Below are 18605 nucleotides of genomic sequence, written 5' to 3'. Positions count from 1 at the left end.
ATAAAATTCATCTTTTTCATGAAAATAAACTTTCATCTCTAGAAAACATCCCAAATCTACCCTATACATTTTGCTATAGATGCAATTAAATAAATAAGTGGACCACATTTTCTCTCGGTCCCACAGAAATCACATTTAACATCTACATCAGTACGAAACCTAAGAAAAAGAGTTTTAACAGGGGACTTCAAATGTTTTTTTTTTACATTTATATATTTTTTTATTACGGTATACAACAGTAAGTAATACACACAAAAAAACAAGACAAAGCAATAATATACAATAAAAGACAATAATGAGGGTTACAAGACAAAAAACAAAGAATATAAAATTAGCTTAAATGTTTTACACCATGACGTGTGAATTTAAAATTTGGCAAGAAAAGACTTTAAATGGTTGTGTTTGGAGCTGTTGTGTTTGTGTGACGTACAGCGCCCTCTAGCGTCAGCACGCGCTCGATGCGTCAGGAAGTGACGTTAAAGTGAACGCGCACGTGTGCAGGACACAGCATGTTTCTGCAGCACATGTTTGTGTTTATGTGACTGTATAACGGAGAAGCCGATCTAAAACACACGAGCAGGAGCAGGTCATGACGGCTGAACAGGAGCGGTACCCGCCGCCGAGCTTCAGCGGAGCATCAGAGGCTTCAGTTTCACCGGGGGATCCGTGGACCGGCCGCCGGTTCGAGGCGAGCAGAGACTGGAGCTGGAGCTGGGCTCAACCCGAGCCCGCCGGACCCTGGAGCTCGAGCCCCGGCCAGTGGTACCAGCAGCCGCGGGGTCGCGGACAGCAGCAGTACGGAGGTAACATGTAAAGAATATAACTGTTATAGTATTAAAGTGTCGGTAACACGTTTAGATGATATTGTATTAAAGTGTCGGTAACACATTCAGATGATATAGTATTAGAGTGTCTGTAACACGTTCAGATAATATAGTATTAAAGTGTCGGTAACACGTTCAGATGATATAGTATTAAAGTGTCGGTAACATTCAGATTATATAGTATTAAAGTGTCGGTAACACATTCAGATGATATAGTATTAAAGTGTCGGTAACACATTCAGATGATATAGTATTAAAGTGTCTGTAACACAATCAGATGATATAGTATTAAAGTGTCTGTAACACATTCAGATGATATAGTATTAAAGTGTCGGTAACATTCAGATTATATAGTATTAAAGTGTCGGTAACACATTCAGATTATATAGTATTAAAGTGTCGGTAACACATTCAGATGATATAGTATTAAAGTGTCGGTAACACATTCAGATGATATAGTATTAAAGTGTCTGTAACACGTTCAGATGATATAGTATTAAAGTGTCGGTAACACATTCAGATGATATAGTATTAAAGTGTCTGCAACACGTTCAGATGATATAGTATTAAAGTGTCGGTAACACGTTCAGATGATATAGTATTAAAGTGTCGGTAACACATTCAGATGATATAGTATTAAAGTGTCGGTAACACGTTCAGATGATATAGTATTAAAGTGTCGGTAACACATTCAGATGATATAGTATTAAAGTGTCGGTAACACATTCAGATGATATAGTATTAAAGTGTCTGTAACACGTTCAGATGATATAGTATTAAAGTGTCGGTAACACGTTCAGATGATATAGTATTAAAGTGTCGGTAACACATTCAGATGATATAGTATTAAAGTGTCGGTAACACATTCAGATGATATAGTATTAAAGTGTCGGTAACACATTCAGATGATATAGTATTAAAGTGTCGGTAACACATTCAGATGATATAGTATTAAAGTGTCTGTAACACATTCAGATGATATAGTATTAAAGTGTCGGTAACACATTCAGATGATATAGTATTAAAGTGTCTGTAACACGTTCAGATGATATAGTATTAAAGTGTCGGTAACACGTTCAGATGATATAGTATTAAAGTGTCGGTAACACATTCAGATGATATAGTATTAAAGTGTCGGTAACACATTCAGATGATATAGTATTAAAGTGTCTGTAACACGTTCAGATGATATAGTATTAAAGTGTCGGTAACACGTTCAGATGATATAGTATTAAAGTGTCGGTAACACATTCAGATGATATAGTATTAAAGTGTCGGTAACACGTTCAGATGATATAGTATTAAAGTGTCGGTAACACATTCAGATGATATAGTATTAAAGTGTCTGTAACACATTCAGATGATATAGTATTAAAGTGTCGGTAACACGTTCAGATGATATAGTATTAAAGTGTCTGTAACACGTTCAGATGATATAATATTAAAGTGTCGGTAACACGTTCAGATGATATAGTATTAAAGTGTCGGTAACACGTTCAGATGATATAGTATTAAAGTGTCTGTAACACAATCAGATGATATAGTATTAAAGTGTCGGTAACACAATCAGATGATATAGTATTAAGGTGTCTGTAACACGTTCAGATGATATAGTATTAAGGTGTCGGTAACACGTTGAGATGATATAGTATTAAGGTGTCGGTAACACGTTGAGATAATATAGTATTAAAGTGTCTGTAACACGTTCAGATGATATAGTATTAAAGTGTCTGTAACACGTTCAGATGATATAGTATTAAAGTGTCTGTAACACGTTCAGATGATATAGTATTAAAGTGTCTGTAACACGTTCAGATAATATAGTATTAAAGTGTCGGTAACATTCAGATTATATAGTATTAAAGTGTCTGTAACACAATCAGATGATATAGTATTAAAGTGTCTGTAACACATTCAGATGATATAGTATTAAAGTGTCGGTAACATTCAGATTATATAGTATTAAAGTGTCTGTAACACAATCAGATGATATAGTATTAAAGTGTCTGTAACACGTTCAGATGATATAGTATTAAAGTATCTGTAACACGTTCAGATGATATAGTATTAAAGTGTCGGTAACATTCAGATGATATAGTATTAAAGTGTCTGTAACACGTTCAGATGATATAGTATTAAAGTGTCGGTAACACGTTCAGATGATATAGTATTAAAGTGTCTGTAACACGTTCAGATGATATAGTATTAAAGTGTCGGTAACACATTCAGATGATATAGTATTAAAGTGTCGGTAACACATTCAGATGATATAGTATTAAAGTGTCGGTAACACATTCAGATGATATAGTATTAAAGTGTCGGTAACACATTCAGATGATATAGTATTAAAGTGTCGGTAACACAATCAGATGATATAGTATTAAAGTGTCGGTAACACATTCAGATGATATAGTATTAAAGTGTCGGTAACACATTCAGATGATATAGTATTAAAGTGTCGGTAACACATTCAGATGATATAGTATTAAAGTGTCGGTAACACATTCAGATGATATAGTATTAAAGTGTCGGTAACACATTCAGATGATATAGTATTAAAGTGTCGGTAACACATTCAGATGATATAGTATTAAAGTGTCTGTAACACAATCAGATGATATAGTATTAAAGTGTCGGTAACACATTCAGATGATATAGTATTAAAGTGTCGGTAACACATTCAGATGATATAGTATTAAAGTGTCGGTAACACATTCAGATGATATAGTATTAAAGTGTCGGTAACACAATCAGATGATATAGTATTAATGTGTCGGTAACACATTCAGATGATATAGTATTAAAGTGTCGGTAACACATTCAGATGATATAGTATTAAAGTGTCGGTAACACATTCAGATGATATAGTATTAAAGTGTCGGTAACACATTCAGATGATATAGTATTAAAGTGTCGGTAACACATTCAGATGATATAGTATTAAAGTGTCGGTAACACATTCAGATGATATAGTATTAAAGTGTCGGTAACACATTCAGATGATATAGTATTAAAGTGTCGGTAACACATTCAGATGATATAGTATTAAAGTGTCGGTAACACATTCAGATGATATAGTATTAAAGTGTCGGTAACACATTCAGATGATATAGTATTAAAGTGTCGGTAACACATTCAGATGATATAGTATTAAAGTGTCGGTTACGACATGCATACAAAATCAGGTAAATGCAAAAGAAAGAGAAAAAGAGAGAGAGAGGACCCTTACACACACAAAAATGTTCGCATGAAGAGGAGATCAAAGGCAGAGCAAATCCTAACAGTCCTTATAACTTTCTTATTAGTATACTGAAATCACATTAAAATAATTTCCCATTACTTTTAAGAAGACAGGTTTACAGTTTGAAAATTAGCATTTGTGAATGTAAAATTTGTAAAATTAAATTAATAACAGACCGGATATTTTCGTTTGTGGGGTCTGAGTCAAAATGCCCAGATATAATGTTTCTCATATGTTCGGTTTGACCATGTCATTTCCATCAGGTCATCATCATCAGCGAGGTGTCTGGCGGGGATCAGGGCAGCACCAGAGGGGTAAAAAGGTAATAGAAATATTATTTAAATATAGTATTACTGCTTATGTCCATCAAATATGACTGTTTTGCTTGTTTCTTTGAGCAGAAGCAGCAGAGAGAGCCTGAGTTCAGTCATTTCTGTGACACGTGTGATCGAGCCTTCAAAACTCAAGGCAAATATGATGAGCACATCTCTCAGCACGTGAAGGTAATCAGCATCAGGTGTGTGTGTGTGTGTGTGTGTGTGTGTGTGTGTACAGAGGGTTTATGGTGTGATCTTCTGTTTACAGTGCTCTGTTGAAGACTGTCGCTTCAATGCACATGAGAAGCTGGTGAAGATCCACTGGAGAAACGTAAGCGTCCGTCCAGAGATAACAATAACCATAATGTTTTAATAATCTCTCTAACACTTAAAGGGTTAGTTCACCCAAAAATGAAAATGATGTCATAAATGACTCGCCCTCAAGTCGTTCCAAGCCCGTAAGACTTCCGTTCATCTTCGGAACACAGTTTAAGACATTTTAGATTTAGTCCGAGAGTTTTCTGTCCCTCCATTGAAAATCTATGTACGGCATACTGTCCTTGTCCAGAAAGGCAAGAAAGACATCATCAAAGTAGTCCATGTGACCTCAGGGGGTTAGTTAGAATTTTTGTGAGAATAATAGAATACGAGAATACTTTTTGTTCGCAAAAACAAAGATAAATAACGACTTTATTTCAACTATTCATTTCCTTCTCTGTGGGCCTCGAGTGAGTTAGCGTAGTGTGATAGCGTAGTGTGATAGCGTAGAGCTACGTCACACGCAGGCTCACTATTGGCCGACGCTGGTCATGTGTGTGATGATGCGTGTGACGTACAACACAGAAGCGCTGCGCTGTTACACTAGTGAACTCACTCGACGCCCACAGAGAAGGAAATGAATAGTTGAAATAAAGTCGTTATTTTTGTTTTTTTGCGCACAAAAAGTATTCTTGTCGCTTGATAAACTTAAGATTGAGCCACTGTAGTCACTTGGACTATTTTAACGATGTCTTTAATAACTTTTCGAGGCCGGCAAGTTCAATCCCTTAGAAGCCTATGGAGGAGTGATCCAGCTCTCAGATTTAATCACAAATATCTTAATTCGTGTCCCGAAGATGAACGAAGATCTTACGGGGTTGAACAACATGAGGGAGAGTAAATACTGACAGAATTATCATTTTTGGGTGAACTATCCCTTTAAAGGGGCATTCGGCAACTTAATAAAACCGTTTAGAAATCATGTGGATGGTTTAATAACCTGTTCTGTTGAGAATGGTGGCTTTCCAGCGTTCCCAGGCGGAAAACCTTGCAACATGAGGATTAACGTCCCCGTAAGATGGAAATAGGAAGTCTCGTAAGAAGCGAGAACGAGCGAGAAACACAAACTGCTTTACGGCAATTCGACATAAACACACACGCCGCCCTCAATGTGTGTGATGTATTACCCACCTCGGTAGACACACTCCACACGATAAAGTTGGCCGGCTCCGATAATAACAAATGCACATGAGCATCGGTAGAAAGGGGGAGGAGGGGCCGCAAGTCAGTTTTCTTACGACATTGTTGTGAAATATACGCCTCACAGCTGTAGGGGGCGCTCGCTGAGAAAACATGCGACAACAAAAGTGAAAATCAGCGAAGAAATGGCTAGAGTTGCCGAATGCCCCTTTAAAGAGCTCAAACATTTAAAGAGACATACGATAATAAACAGAATGATATCATGTGTCGGTGTGGACATTAGTGTAGTTATGGGTCTTAAACCTGACGCTGATGTTCCGGCAGAATCATGCGCCGGGAGCCAAGCGGATCCGACTGGACTCGGTAGAAGACATCGCCAAGTGGAGAGAAGAGCGACGCCGGTGAGAGACGTTCACACTCAGTCAGCTAACAGTTTCAAAGCAGCTCACAGTAAAAAACAGGAAAATAACAGGTTGCTTCTTAGATATGAACTTGATATTCAGACTTGAAATTTTTCGAGTTGATGACAAATTCATACGTTTTTATCTTAGAACTGTGTGATAGAAACTCAAATAAAAATGGTACTTGCGACTTTTTATCTCTGATTTCTGACTTTATAAATTGCCTTTGCAATTGTATTTCTTGTAATTCCAATTTTATAACTCTCAGAATTGAAAAAAAAATCTGAATTGCAAGAAAAGTTACAATTACCTTTTTATTTTTTATTTTGGGGTGGAAACAAGCTTCCATATTAAGGTGACGGTGGCAAATGTCTGAAAACAAAATGTTACTAGATAAAAAGAAACTTTGAATTTGGCTTGAGAAAGTTTAAAAGTTTGAGGTTTTCAGTTTGAATGTTTTGCCAATACTTTCGGAAAAACGGATGGATAGGGTGTTTTTGTATGTTAGCACGTTTCTAACACGAATTAGCACATTGCTAACATGTTGCTAGCATGTTTTAACGCGTTAGCGTCATTTACCATGTTGCTGTTATGTTTTAGCATGTTAACAGTATTAAGCATGTTGTTAGCATGATTTAGCATTTTGCTCTTATGATTCAGCATGATTAAGCAAATTGCTAACATGATTTAACATGTTTAAATGATTTAACACATTGCTAGTATGTTGCTAGTATGATTTAACACTTTGCTAGCATGATTTAGCACCTTGTTAACTTGATTTTGCATGTTGCTAACATAAGCATGCGGAAGTGTAAAGTCCAGGAGTCCTACCAAGAAGTAAGTCAGTCCATCCTGCCATATGTTTATTCCAGCCATGAACTCATCCAGCTGATTTCACTAATTAGTTGTTTCTCCTGGCTGAAAAACTGTGCTAATTAGCAAATCCAGGAGATTGGAACAAAATACTGAGGAGGACTTTTACTTTCTGAACTTGGACTTTAGACCTCTGTAAGCATGTTGCTGGCATGATATAACATGTTGTTAGCATGTGGCTAGCACGATTAGCATGATTGAGTATGCTGCTGGTACGAGTCGATGGATTAAACACTTCTCATGTGCGCAGACACTATCCGACGCTGAGGAACCTGGAGAAGAAGCAGAAACTGGTGGAGGTGAAGGAGCAGCGAGGAGACGTGCTGGAGACGCCGCAGTTCGGGTGCGTTTCTGACCGTCGCTGCGAGCGCTGTTTTCGACTGCGAGTGATTGACAGATGATCTGAGTGATTGACAGATGATCTGAGTGATTGACAGATGATCTGAGCGATTGACAGATGATCTGAGCGATTGACAGATGATCTGAGCGATTGACAGATGATCTCAGTGATTGACAGATGATCTCAGTGATTGACAGATGATCTCAGTGATTGACAGATGATCTGAGCGATTGACAGATGATCTCAGTGATTGACAGATGATCTCAGTGATTGACAGATGATCTCAGTGATTGACAGATGATCTCAGCGATTGACAGATGATCTGAGCGATTGACAGATGATCTGAGCGATTGACAGATGATCTGAGCGATTGACAGATGATCTGAGCGATTGACAGATGATCTGAGCGATTGACAGATGATCTGAGCGATTGACAGATGATCTGAGCGATTGACAGATGATCTGAGCGATTGACAGATGATCTGAGCGATTGACAGATGATCTGAGTGATTGACAGATGATCTGAGCGATTGACAGATGATCTGAGCGATTGACAGATGATCTGAGCGATTGACAGATGATCTGAGCGATTGACAGATGATCTGAGCGATTGACAGATGATCTGAGCGATTGACAGATGATCTGAGCGATTGACAGATGATCTGAGCGATTGACAGATGATCTGAGTGATTGACAGATGATCTGAGTGATTGACAGATGATCTGAGCGATTGACAGATGATCTGAGCGATTGACAGATGATCTGAGCGATTGACAGATGATCTGAGCGATTGACAGATGATCTGAGCGATTGACAGATGATCTCAGTGATTGACAGATGATCTCAGTGATTGACAGATGATCTCAGTGATTGACACGTGATCTGTGTGCAGGCGCATGAGGAGCCGTGGCGGATCGAGTCAGAAGCGACCAACGCAGGAGCGAGACCCGCTAGCAGTGCTAGCCGACAGTGAACCCGGTCAGAAACATTCACGCACATCTCCTCATGTGTTTCACTCATAGACTGTAAAATAATATGTGCGTAGTGTGCGTGACGTCGCCCGTAGTGTTTCTGAAGAGCGTTTTGAAGCACTAAGTGGGCGGAGCCGGCCGTCGCCATCTTGGCAGCGTCACTCCCGGATAAACGAACATGTACAGTGAGGCGGATTAGCTGAGGTGACGTGACGCTAACAAACAGCAGACAAACGGCTAGTAGTGACATCAGCGGCAATCCACCTGTCACTCAAGTGGTTACGCCCTTAATTATGCAGAACTTTAAAGCTTAATATAATTTAAATATTACTTATTAAACTATTACTTATAAAAACATTCATCCCCTCACAGTCGTCATGAAGGGCAAAATTAGCAATATATACCAAAAACACTTTTTGCACCAGACTGTAAACGTGTTTTTCTGCTGTAAAGTTGGCATTTTAACATGCGGGTCTATGGGATTGAGTCTCTTCTGCAGCCGGTCTCTAGTGGCCAGCGGATGAACTGCAGTTTAATCACTCAAGGGTTGGAGTCAAGAGAAAGACGGGAAGGTTCCCGCTTGGTTTCACTCAAGATAATAAACTGTCTTGTTCTTTCAGAGTCGGATAAGGACGAGCCGCAGACGGGACTCACTGTCGCCCCCCGGTGCGTGACCTCTGCCCTCGGGTCACTGATGTCCAGCTACGGGGACGCCATGACCAGCAGCGACAGCGACGGAGAACCAGACGGTACAACATCGGTTCTAAAACGCTTCGATCAAGGATTCAGTCTCTCTAAGCCCCGCCTCTCTGAGAGCTGCTCTGCTGTGATTGGTCAGATGGCCCAGTTTACTGTGATTGGTCAGAAACCAAACGCTTATTATCATAACAAAAAAACACTTTATTCCCTCATAATCTGCACTGCAGCATCAGCTGTTTCTCTCAGTGTCTGAAACGCTTCGATCGAGGACTCAGTCTCTCTAAGCCCCGCCTCTCTGAGAGCTGCTCTGCTGTGATTGGTCATTATCATATCTGAATCTCAGCTCTTGATCACAGTGATACGAACAGTAACGATGGCGTGGGTTTTACCGTATCAATCTCAGAAAACAGCGTCTTCTCGACACGAACACGAACCAAACTCTTCCAGTCTCAGATACACTACAGTGTTTGAGGGCGGAGCTAAGAGACGCTGCTCAGCCAATCAACACCACAGGCTGGCATTATGCTAATTAGTTACAAACCTGCACAGGATCAGTGAGACTGAATTACTGATGACTCGTTTCAGAATCACTGATTTTAGGAGACCAAAACTATTTATCTGAACTCAACTGACTTTTTAGTCACAAACAGCTACAAATGTCATGTTTTCCAGTAGCGTTGTTATATTTTCTAGTGCTGTCCATCATAAAACATCTGAACTCTTGTGTTGTGTGACTCTCAGACGCTGCTGTGTTGAGAGCGACTCTGGCTGTACAGGAGAACAAGACGTTACTGGCTGATGATGCGCTTCCTGTCCAGAGGAACACAGAGAAACACACAGACAGACCACAGCAATCCCATCATGCTCCACAGCAATCCCATCATGCTCCACAGCAATCCCATCATGCTCCACAGCAATCCCATCATGCTCCACAGCAATCCCATCATGCCCCAGCCGGCAGAGGAAGAGGAAGAGGCAGAGGAAGAGGCAAAGGCAGAGGAAGAGGAAGAGGAAACCCTGCTGAACTACAGCAACATCGAGCGACACTTCTGGAGATGGTGAGTGACACACATTTTAACCCAGATATACTAAAAAAATGCTCATAACATCAGGTTTGCCAATCCTTCCCTTACAGGTCAAAATGACCCAAAGCCCGGAAATTATACGTATTTTTTTGTCCCGAAATCTTATTTCATTTTAATTTTTTTTTTTTTATATTAATCCTTTAAATGACTAGATTTGATCAATAAATAGTAATTTAAGCACATACCTCACATTCTTTCAACTTAAATTCAAAATAACTCACAATTTCATGCATAACCCTTTTAATTCAGCTCAAAATATCTTACATTGGGAGTCTTTGATGACCTCTTGTGGAAAATAAATAATATAAGATGATATTTCATAACTCTAGATGGCCTTATAGCTCTATATGTTGTAAATGAGCTGTTCCTCTGGGTCCTAAAGCCAGTTCTTCTTCAGTGTGCATTCAGATACACATGTAGACATTTATAAAATAATTTTTTGGTGAAGTTTTAGCATTTTTAGCTTTTTCCATTCATTCCTAAGGGGGTCAGATTGACCTGTTAGTGAAAGATGTTACTTTTTAAAATTTCAATCTCAAACCTCAATTTTTTTTGTGTATTCGTGGTTCAAGTGCAACTAAAGTCCCTCTGATGAACACTCAATTTAAAAATAATAAAAAAATCCCAAATATTCTCTGGGTCAAAATGCCCCGAGGGAAGGATGAGGTGTGTTTTGAAACCACATTTAATCATGCAGAAGCACAAATGAGACGTAACGTCCCGCTGATGAGGCTGAAGGTGTTTTTCTGCAGATGTTAATCTTCTGTTTGTTGTGCAGCTTCTGGCTCCTGACATCCGTCATGAGAGGAACGTCGTTCTGCAGTGCGTTCGCTACGTCGTCCGCAATGGGTTCTTCGGTCTGGCTGGTAAAAACCACCATGAAATCGAAGTGTGTGTTGAGGATAACCGTGATGACGCCTCAGATGACGTCACTAGAGATGGAGGATTCTGGGACCCGCAGAAGCGCTCCGAAACCCTCGGCTGTGCGGATGAGAGTCCGGTCAGAGCGAGTGTGTTCCAGCAACTGTTCGCTCGGGGTTTGGTGTGTGACGATCCAGAGCAGACATGATGATCCAGACTCAACATCACACACACACTGGGATCAGAACACGGCAAACTCACCAGGTCATGTGACGAACACGTGATCGATGGGGAAAGACACTGAAGTGCTTGAAGCGTGTGATGAATCTACTCAGATTTAAAGACAATCCAAAGCTGATCCCTATGGAAGCTTGTTTCCGCAACGGAATAAAACATGAAAAGGTGAATTGGGAGTTTTTATCTCGCAATTCAGACAATGCAACTTGCAATTGCAAATTCATAGCTCAAAATTCTGACTTTTTTTTTTCCAGAATTGGAACTGTTGGAACTGATATCCAGTTGGAACTGAGAGAAAAATCTTAATTATAAGATATAAACTCGCAATTCTGACTTTTTTTTAGAATTATGAGATACAATCTCGGAATTGCAAGTTATAAAGTCTAATTTGTGAGATAAATCACGATTGCAGTGAAAAAATTCAGAATTGACATAGCTCAATTCTCAGTTTATAAGTCAGAATTGCGAGACATAAACTTGGAATTGCAAGATATAAACTTTTTATATCACAATTCGTAATTTTGAATGAATAATCCGACTTTGAAACTTGCAGCTGAGAGTTTATAGCTCACAATCCTAACTTTAAAAAAAATCTGAATTGTGAGATATAAACTGGCAATTCTGACTTTTTTTCTTGTAATTGCAATTGTATATCTTGAACTTTGTTTCACAATAATGACACTGTCTGATTTGCGAGGAAAAAGTTTCAATTACATTTTTTTTTTATCCTGTCGGAAACAAGCATCCATAGATTTATTTTTATTTTTATTTACTAATCATACGTTTGTTCTTTCAAAGGAAAAGATGAAAACAATACAAATGAATTTGATCTGTGTAACATTTCCAGTAGTTTTCTGCACTGTAAAGCAGGTCATTAAAGGAAGTGCTTGGACATGTGAGTGTGTGTGTGTATGTGAGTGTGTGTGTGTATGTGTGTGGGTGTGTGTATGTGTGTGGGTGTGCTCTTTGATACCAATCTTTTATTTGAAAGTCACATGTCTAGTATCTGTAAAACCGCATTCTTCCATCTTAAACATATATCTAAATTACGTCATATGCTCTCAATGACACATGCGGAACAGTTAGTTCATGACATGAAGGCTAGATTATTGTAATGCTCTACTGGGTGGTTGCCCTGCACGCTTAATAAACAAACTACAGCTGGTCCAAAACGCAGCCGCTAGAGTTCTTACCAGAACCAGGAAGTATGACCATATTAGCCCGGTTCTGTCAACACTGCATTGGCTCCCTATTAAACATCGTATACATTTTAAAATATTGCTGATTACTTACAAAGCACTAAATGGTTTAGCTCCCCAGTACTTGAGCGAGCTCTTAACGCATTATAGTCCTTCACGTCTATTGCGATCTCAAAACTCCGGCCAGTTGATAATACCTAGAATATATAAATCGACTGCTGGCGGTAGATCCTTTTCCTATTTAGCACCAAAACTCTGGAACAATCTTCCTAACATTGTCCGGGAAGCAGACACAGTCTGTCAGTTCAAATCTAGACTAAACTCACATCTCTTTGACTTAGCATTCACATAACACTCTACATATTATTCAAATCAGTTAAAAATGATTATTTGGCTGCATAAATTAGGTCAGCCGGAAACACTTCCTATAACACCCGATGTACTCGCTACATCATAAGATGAATGGCATCTACACTAATACTAGTCTTTTGTTTTTCCCGAGGTGTAGACCTGTAATGCAACCTAAATCATAATAACACCGCGTTCGTTCGCTGGTCAGAGAAGAGAGCAGGTTTCTCTGTATAAAGCATGGTATAGAGGTGTTGTCAAGCGTTATAAAAGTAAAGGTGATTGATTGGACTTGACATCGACTCTGGATCTGTCTTCACCTGCAGATGTTCATGTGTCACATCCATCAAGGGTGGAGAAGCTGAAGTGTTTAATGTTGAGAAGATCTTCAGGTTCGTCTTCTTGTAACAAACACAAGCTCTTCAACACGTCACATAAATCAGAACGCACTCAGTCTCAAAGTGACTTTTATTATGCAATTAAAATGAATAAAAATCAAATTTGGCATTACTGCCTCTGGATTAGTTCTCAGTTTTGTGGTTTCGTACACAAAATGATATAACACTTTATAATGTGGTTTAGATTTGTTTAACATTAATTTCATTAGTTAACATGAAAACTATTATTGCACTGTTCTGGGACAAATAAAGTGTAACCCAAAACACTTCTAAAGCGTTTCTTAATCTTAGTTGATGTTAATTTCAACGTTTTATTGAAGGCAAAAGCTACATCTGTTAATATTATTTAATGGATCTGAGCTATCATGAACTAACAATTGAAAGTATGTTTATTTACAATCTAGCAAACTAACGCTTACCAACATTAATAACTGTAACAACTGTATTGCTAGTAATGCATAGCCCTGGTAAAGAGGTAATTCGAGCACTTTAAGATCATGAACTAAATTCAATTCACATTTATTTGTATAGCGCTTTTCATAATACACAACGTTTCAAAGCAGCTTTACAGAAAATGCAGACAATTCCACATTAAAATTTACAGTGATCTGAAATTAGAGGAAACTGTAAGTTATGTATTTCAGAAATGTACATATACAAAATCACAATTAGCGAAAAATGTATTAATTTAATCAATGTAATAATTTTTGGCAGAAACAATGATCTTATTGAAGTAAAGAATAGGCCACGTAAGATCATGTTAGGAAAGTGTTTACTGGTGAGGTTAGTGGTGGTGAATTATCTCCTTGTGTTGCTCCTGTTTATTTTTAGACGTAATGTAGGCTATACTTTTACAGATGCCCTGCTGGAATATTATGTGTTAAGCAAAGGATCACCGAAAGACAATAAATACATTATTTAATATTCCGCCGCAGCCTCGTGATGGGCGTGTCCTGCGCGCCTTGGCTCCGCCCCCGCCTGCGTCACCACAGCTGCTAGCTCGTCGGCTAGCGTGCTAACATTCTCAGCAGTGATGATGAGACAGAGACAGGATGAGACAGCAAACCTGCGAATGAAGCCATTTCACCCTCTTCTCTCCGGCCTGTGATTAAAAAACGCCACTAAAGAGGATTTAAACCGCGTTTGAGTCAATATTCAGGCAAATCATGAGTTCGGATGAGCGTCTGCAGTGCTGAGGTGATGTCGACTGTGTTTATGTTCATTTATTAGCCGGCATTGAGGAGTAACTGACGAGTGTCGCTGATACAAACTCGTGAATATGTGTTTCAGTCAGGATATATGCTTCTGATGGATTTAGTTAGGTGTCATTTAACTAGCATGCTCTTTTAATGTGCTAACAAAGAGCTTAGCCTGTATTGTTTATTAAAAACACTCATTGATTATAAGCAACGCTGTGAGAACTGAAGCTGTCAAAGTCTTGTTTGCTCTTTAAATGGGGACTATAAGCGGTTTCTTGACCTCACCGCACAGACTGTAGTGTGTTCATCAGCTCCAGTACTCACTTGAGCATATCTACATCCTTATAGGAGTGTATTTCCCAGAATGCATCACTCAGAGTCCAGTGGCGAGAGCAGGCGGATGTCGCACCCGTCGGTGTTTGCCGGACGCCGGGGAAGTGGAGTCGCCGTCCCATCCGATGAGCACCAGACGGCAGCACTAATCTCCAATCCGGCGGCCTCCGGCTCGTCCTCGCCAGGCCCGCATCATCACCCGCCACACAGCCTCAACGTCCAATCCATCGCGACGCAAGGCAAGAAGAAAAGCGGCTTCCAGATCACGAGCGTCCTCCCGGCGCAGGTGTCCGCTAGCGGGAACAACAGCATCGCCGACGACACGGAGAGCTACGACGACATGGACGAGTCGCACACGGAGGATCTTTCCTCTTCCGATATCCTCGACAGAACCGCGGACACCGGCGTCCCGGTGCGTAGCTCGTCGGAGGAGACGCTCAATAGTTTGCATGGAGGCGAGACGCCTGGAGTCACGTCGCCTAACGAACCGCTACTGCACCAGGGCTACATGGTCAACGGAGTGCATCATCATAAGACTCCTCAAGGGCGAGCTACGACGATTCCCGCCGTCCCAAGTGGATCTGTGCTAATCGAGACCGGCGTATCCGCAGCCGCTCCGGAAAATGTAACCGCGGTTCCTCCGACTAGCACAGCCTCTCGCTTCCGCGTGGTGAAGCTCGATTCGAACTCGGAGCCGTTCCGGAAGGGACGCTGGACTTGCGCGGAGTATTACGAGAAAGACGCACCGCCAGGAGACGCGGCTGCACACAGAGCCGTGGAGAGCGTCATGCAGGCAGAGCTCGAGAGCACGAGCAGCAGCTCCTCTGGAAGCACGCTGAGCGGCGGAGGAGACGCCCACGCTAGTCACCCGCTAGAGCCTCCGCCCGCTAGCGTCCTGATGGAGAGTGTTTCTGTCCCGCGACCCCCTGCTCACACCAAACCTCCAGCACCCGCTGTCTCGCTAGCTCCGCCGGAGTACGCTGTGATGCCGCCGGTGTCACCCCGAGCCGCAGGACTCCCTCCAGCGCCGGTCTCTCCGCGGCCCCAGACGTTCCCCGCGGAGCCACCGCTCTCCTCCACTGTCGCGCCGCTGAGAGCCATGTTTCCCGCCGCCTATGTGACGGCGTCGCAGCTGGAAGATGCGCACCGGCTGCTGCTACAGCATCACTCGCTGCTCTCTCTCACCGCCGGAGGCTTCGCTGTGCCGGATGCTACGGTCGCGCTCGGACCCGATGGGGCCGCCGCCGCCTTCGCTGGCTCCACCGGTGCTGACGAGGACAGGTAAGGGTTAACTCCGTTACCTGCTCGTTACTCAGGGTTTGATGGCTGTGATTGCTTTAGTGTAGTTGACATTTCCTTTTTTTATTTTTTGTGAAAGTTTTTTTTATTTTGTTGTATGTTTTTTTTATATATATATTTTTGATTTAATATTAATTAAAAGTTTTTTATTTCAGTACATAAAGTTAAACTAAATTAATATATATATATATATATTAAATCTATATAGTTTTTTATTTTATTTCAGTTGAATTAGTTTTTATTATATATTTTCCATTTGAATTAATTTTGTTGTGTTTTTTAAATTTTTTAACCTTTTTTTTACATTTAGATTTTTATTTAATTATTTCTTTTAATTTCTTTTTTGTTTTTTGTTTTGTTATTTTAGTAGATAAAGATAAACTAAATGAGAAATTGTGCCTTGGTAATTACTTTAAAAAAAATGATGATATATATATATATATATATTTTTTTTTTTCAGGTGAATTAGTTTTTATTATATATTTTCCATTTTAATATTTTTTTGCTAAAATGTAACTAATATTATTTTATTTAAACTAGTTACCAAGGCACAATTTCTCACTTTCATTTAATTTAAGCTTAAAGGAACTCCACCGTTTTTTGAAATAGGGCTTATTCACAGTCTCCCCTACCTTAAGAAAGGTGGGCAAAAGCATTTTTGTCTCAGTGCATGCATTGTCTTAGTTTGGCAGCGCCGACGCTAGCTTAGCTTAGCATAATGAATGGAATCCTATGTTGTCAGGTAGCATGTCTTGAGTAAAAGTGATTAAAAAAAAACAACAAAAAAACCTAATTACTTCTTGTGGCCTGCGTATTCACAACGAGTACAAATAGCAATTCATATTAAGACTAGGCGATTTCCTAGGAAGAGATTGACCTGGGACTATATTAGGGTGAATCACGGGCGAAGCATTGCTACTTGGGCGCAGGGATATCACGCAACACCTGATATCCCCAAACTTCCGTCAACATACCGGCGTGACCTGCACTGAGTATCTTCGCTTTTGGACTGTGTTTAGTTTGAGAAGTTACAGCAAACATTATAATTACCTGCAAAAGGTTGTGAGAACGAGGACATACACGAATGTAATGTTTCACAGAATTCCACCGAATGTGTAACTGAGAAATCGATGGATAGCTCTGGATATCTGTAATTCAACACCTCACTACAAAATTAGCCAGTATCGTGTTTGCGAAGAGCATTTTGCACCGCAGGATTATGTTGGAAAAATGCTATATAGGACCAGAAAGACTACGTCTGAACGATACGGCCGTCCCATCCATTTTCAAAGAACAGGCAGAAAAAAGTGCACATGTAAGTTGTCTTTTATTACGCTTCCTTACGTGAATATGTGTCTTTATTCAGTTGTAAGATAGATGCTGAGAAGCGGTATATAGAGTATGGTTCAAATTGCCTCATTTATTATAACCTCATGTTGACCTCAACCTGTTTAGCATGAACAGCATGATTGAAAAGAAAATTTGCTGTTATCGTTACCTGTGAAAAAATTGTCTCTCATCCTCACGTCCTCAGTCTGTTGAGCGATCGCAACCTCCTCCTCCTGTCGGTCTGTATCCAGAGCACGCAGCTCCTCTTCTGAACACTCGGGTCGTAGAGGTATGGTTCTGGATCATGACTCACACTCTTCGTCTCGCACAAAATCCCCCATGTCCATCGCCATTCACTATGTCTACTGTCGGAAAAATAGACAGCTAATATTCACGCCGGTATGTTGACGGAAGTTTGGGGATTTCAGGAGTTGCGTGATCCCTGCGCCCAAGTAGCAGTGCTTCGCCCGTGATTCACGCTAATATAGTCCCAGGTCAATCTCTGCCTAGGAAATCGCCTAGTCTTAATCTGAATTGCTATTTGTACTCGTTGTGAATACGCAGGCCACAAGAAGTAATTAGGTTGTTTGTTTGTTTTTGATCACTTTTACTTAAAACATGCTACCTGACAACATAGGATTCCATTCATTATGCTAAGCTAAGCTAGCGTCGGCAATCCCAAACTAAGACAATGCATGCACTGAGACAAAAATGCTTTTGCCCACCTTTCTTAAGGTAGGGGAGACTGTGAATAAGCCCTATTTCAAAAATCGGTGGAGTTCCTTTAAATAATATAGCTTTTTATGTATTTGATTTGATTTCAGGCAGCTAATGTTTGTTCTATTTCGAGTAACAAAAATGTGTTTTTAAGGGTTCGGTTTTAGTCTCTTTATCTAGTATTTGACTTGTTTGAGATCAGCAGTTTAAAGGGGGAATCTCATGATATCCCATAATTCAGCTCAAGATAAAGATGTTTTGCTCTCGCAGCTCTAGAGCTCGTGTTGTGATGTTATTAGAATCTCTGGTTTGATGAAGAGTCTCTGTTCTTCTCTTCACCCTCAGTGTTCGGGCAGTCCTGAGCCTCCAAATATAGCGCTCGCTTCTCCCAGTTTCTGCTCTAGATTCTCCCAGTTTCTGCTCTAGATTCTCCCAGTTTCTGCTCTAGATTCTCCCAGTTTCTGCTCTAGATTCTC

The 18605-nt window shown here is 40.2% G+C and overlaps 2 protein-coding genes across 3 annotated transcripts in view; both read left to right on the top strand.

The window, feature by feature from the left end:
- Positions 1-424: 424 nt before the first annotated feature.
- On the top strand, positions 425-12199 carry nufip1 (nuclear FMR1 interacting protein 1). The gene is made up of 10 exons (XM_077247595.1): positions 425-803; positions 4329-4387; positions 4467-4568; positions 4651-4713; positions 6165-6241; positions 7365-7457; positions 8347-8432; positions 9046-9174; positions 9866-10182; positions 10988-12199. Exons 1-10 carry the CDS (start codon positions 590-592, stop codon positions 11276-11278), a joined length of 1431 nt encoding a protein of 476 aa, XP_077103710.1. The 5' UTR covers positions 425-589; the 3' UTR covers positions 11279-12199.
- Positions 12200-14038: 1839 nt separating this feature from the next.
- The window catches only part of LOC143756740 (TSC22 domain family protein 1), a 20630-nt gene continuing 16063 nt past the window's right edge, over positions 14039-18605 (top strand). The window contains exons 1-2 of one of the 2 annotated variants that reach the window (XM_077247415.1): positions 14243-14449; positions 14800-16065. In XM_077247415.1, coding sequence (XP_077103530.1) covers positions 14816-16065 — 1250 coding nt within the window. In that variant the 5' untranslated portion in view covers positions 14243-14449; positions 14800-14815. Of the gene's footprint in view, positions 16066-18605 lie in introns of both variants that reach the window. The other variant, XM_077247406.1, reaches the window with a different exon arrangement.

The sequence above is a fragment of the Siphateles boraxobius genome, unplaced genomic scaffold, assembly GCF_051911475.1.
Source record: "Siphateles boraxobius isolate OS27281-9 unplaced genomic scaffold, OSU_SipBor_1 109, whole genome shotgun sequence".
Classification (NCBI taxonomy): Eukaryota; Metazoa; Chordata; class Actinopteri; order Cypriniformes; family Leuciscidae; genus Siphateles; species Siphateles boraxobius.
This window is presented reverse-complemented; position numbering and strand designations above follow the sequence as displayed.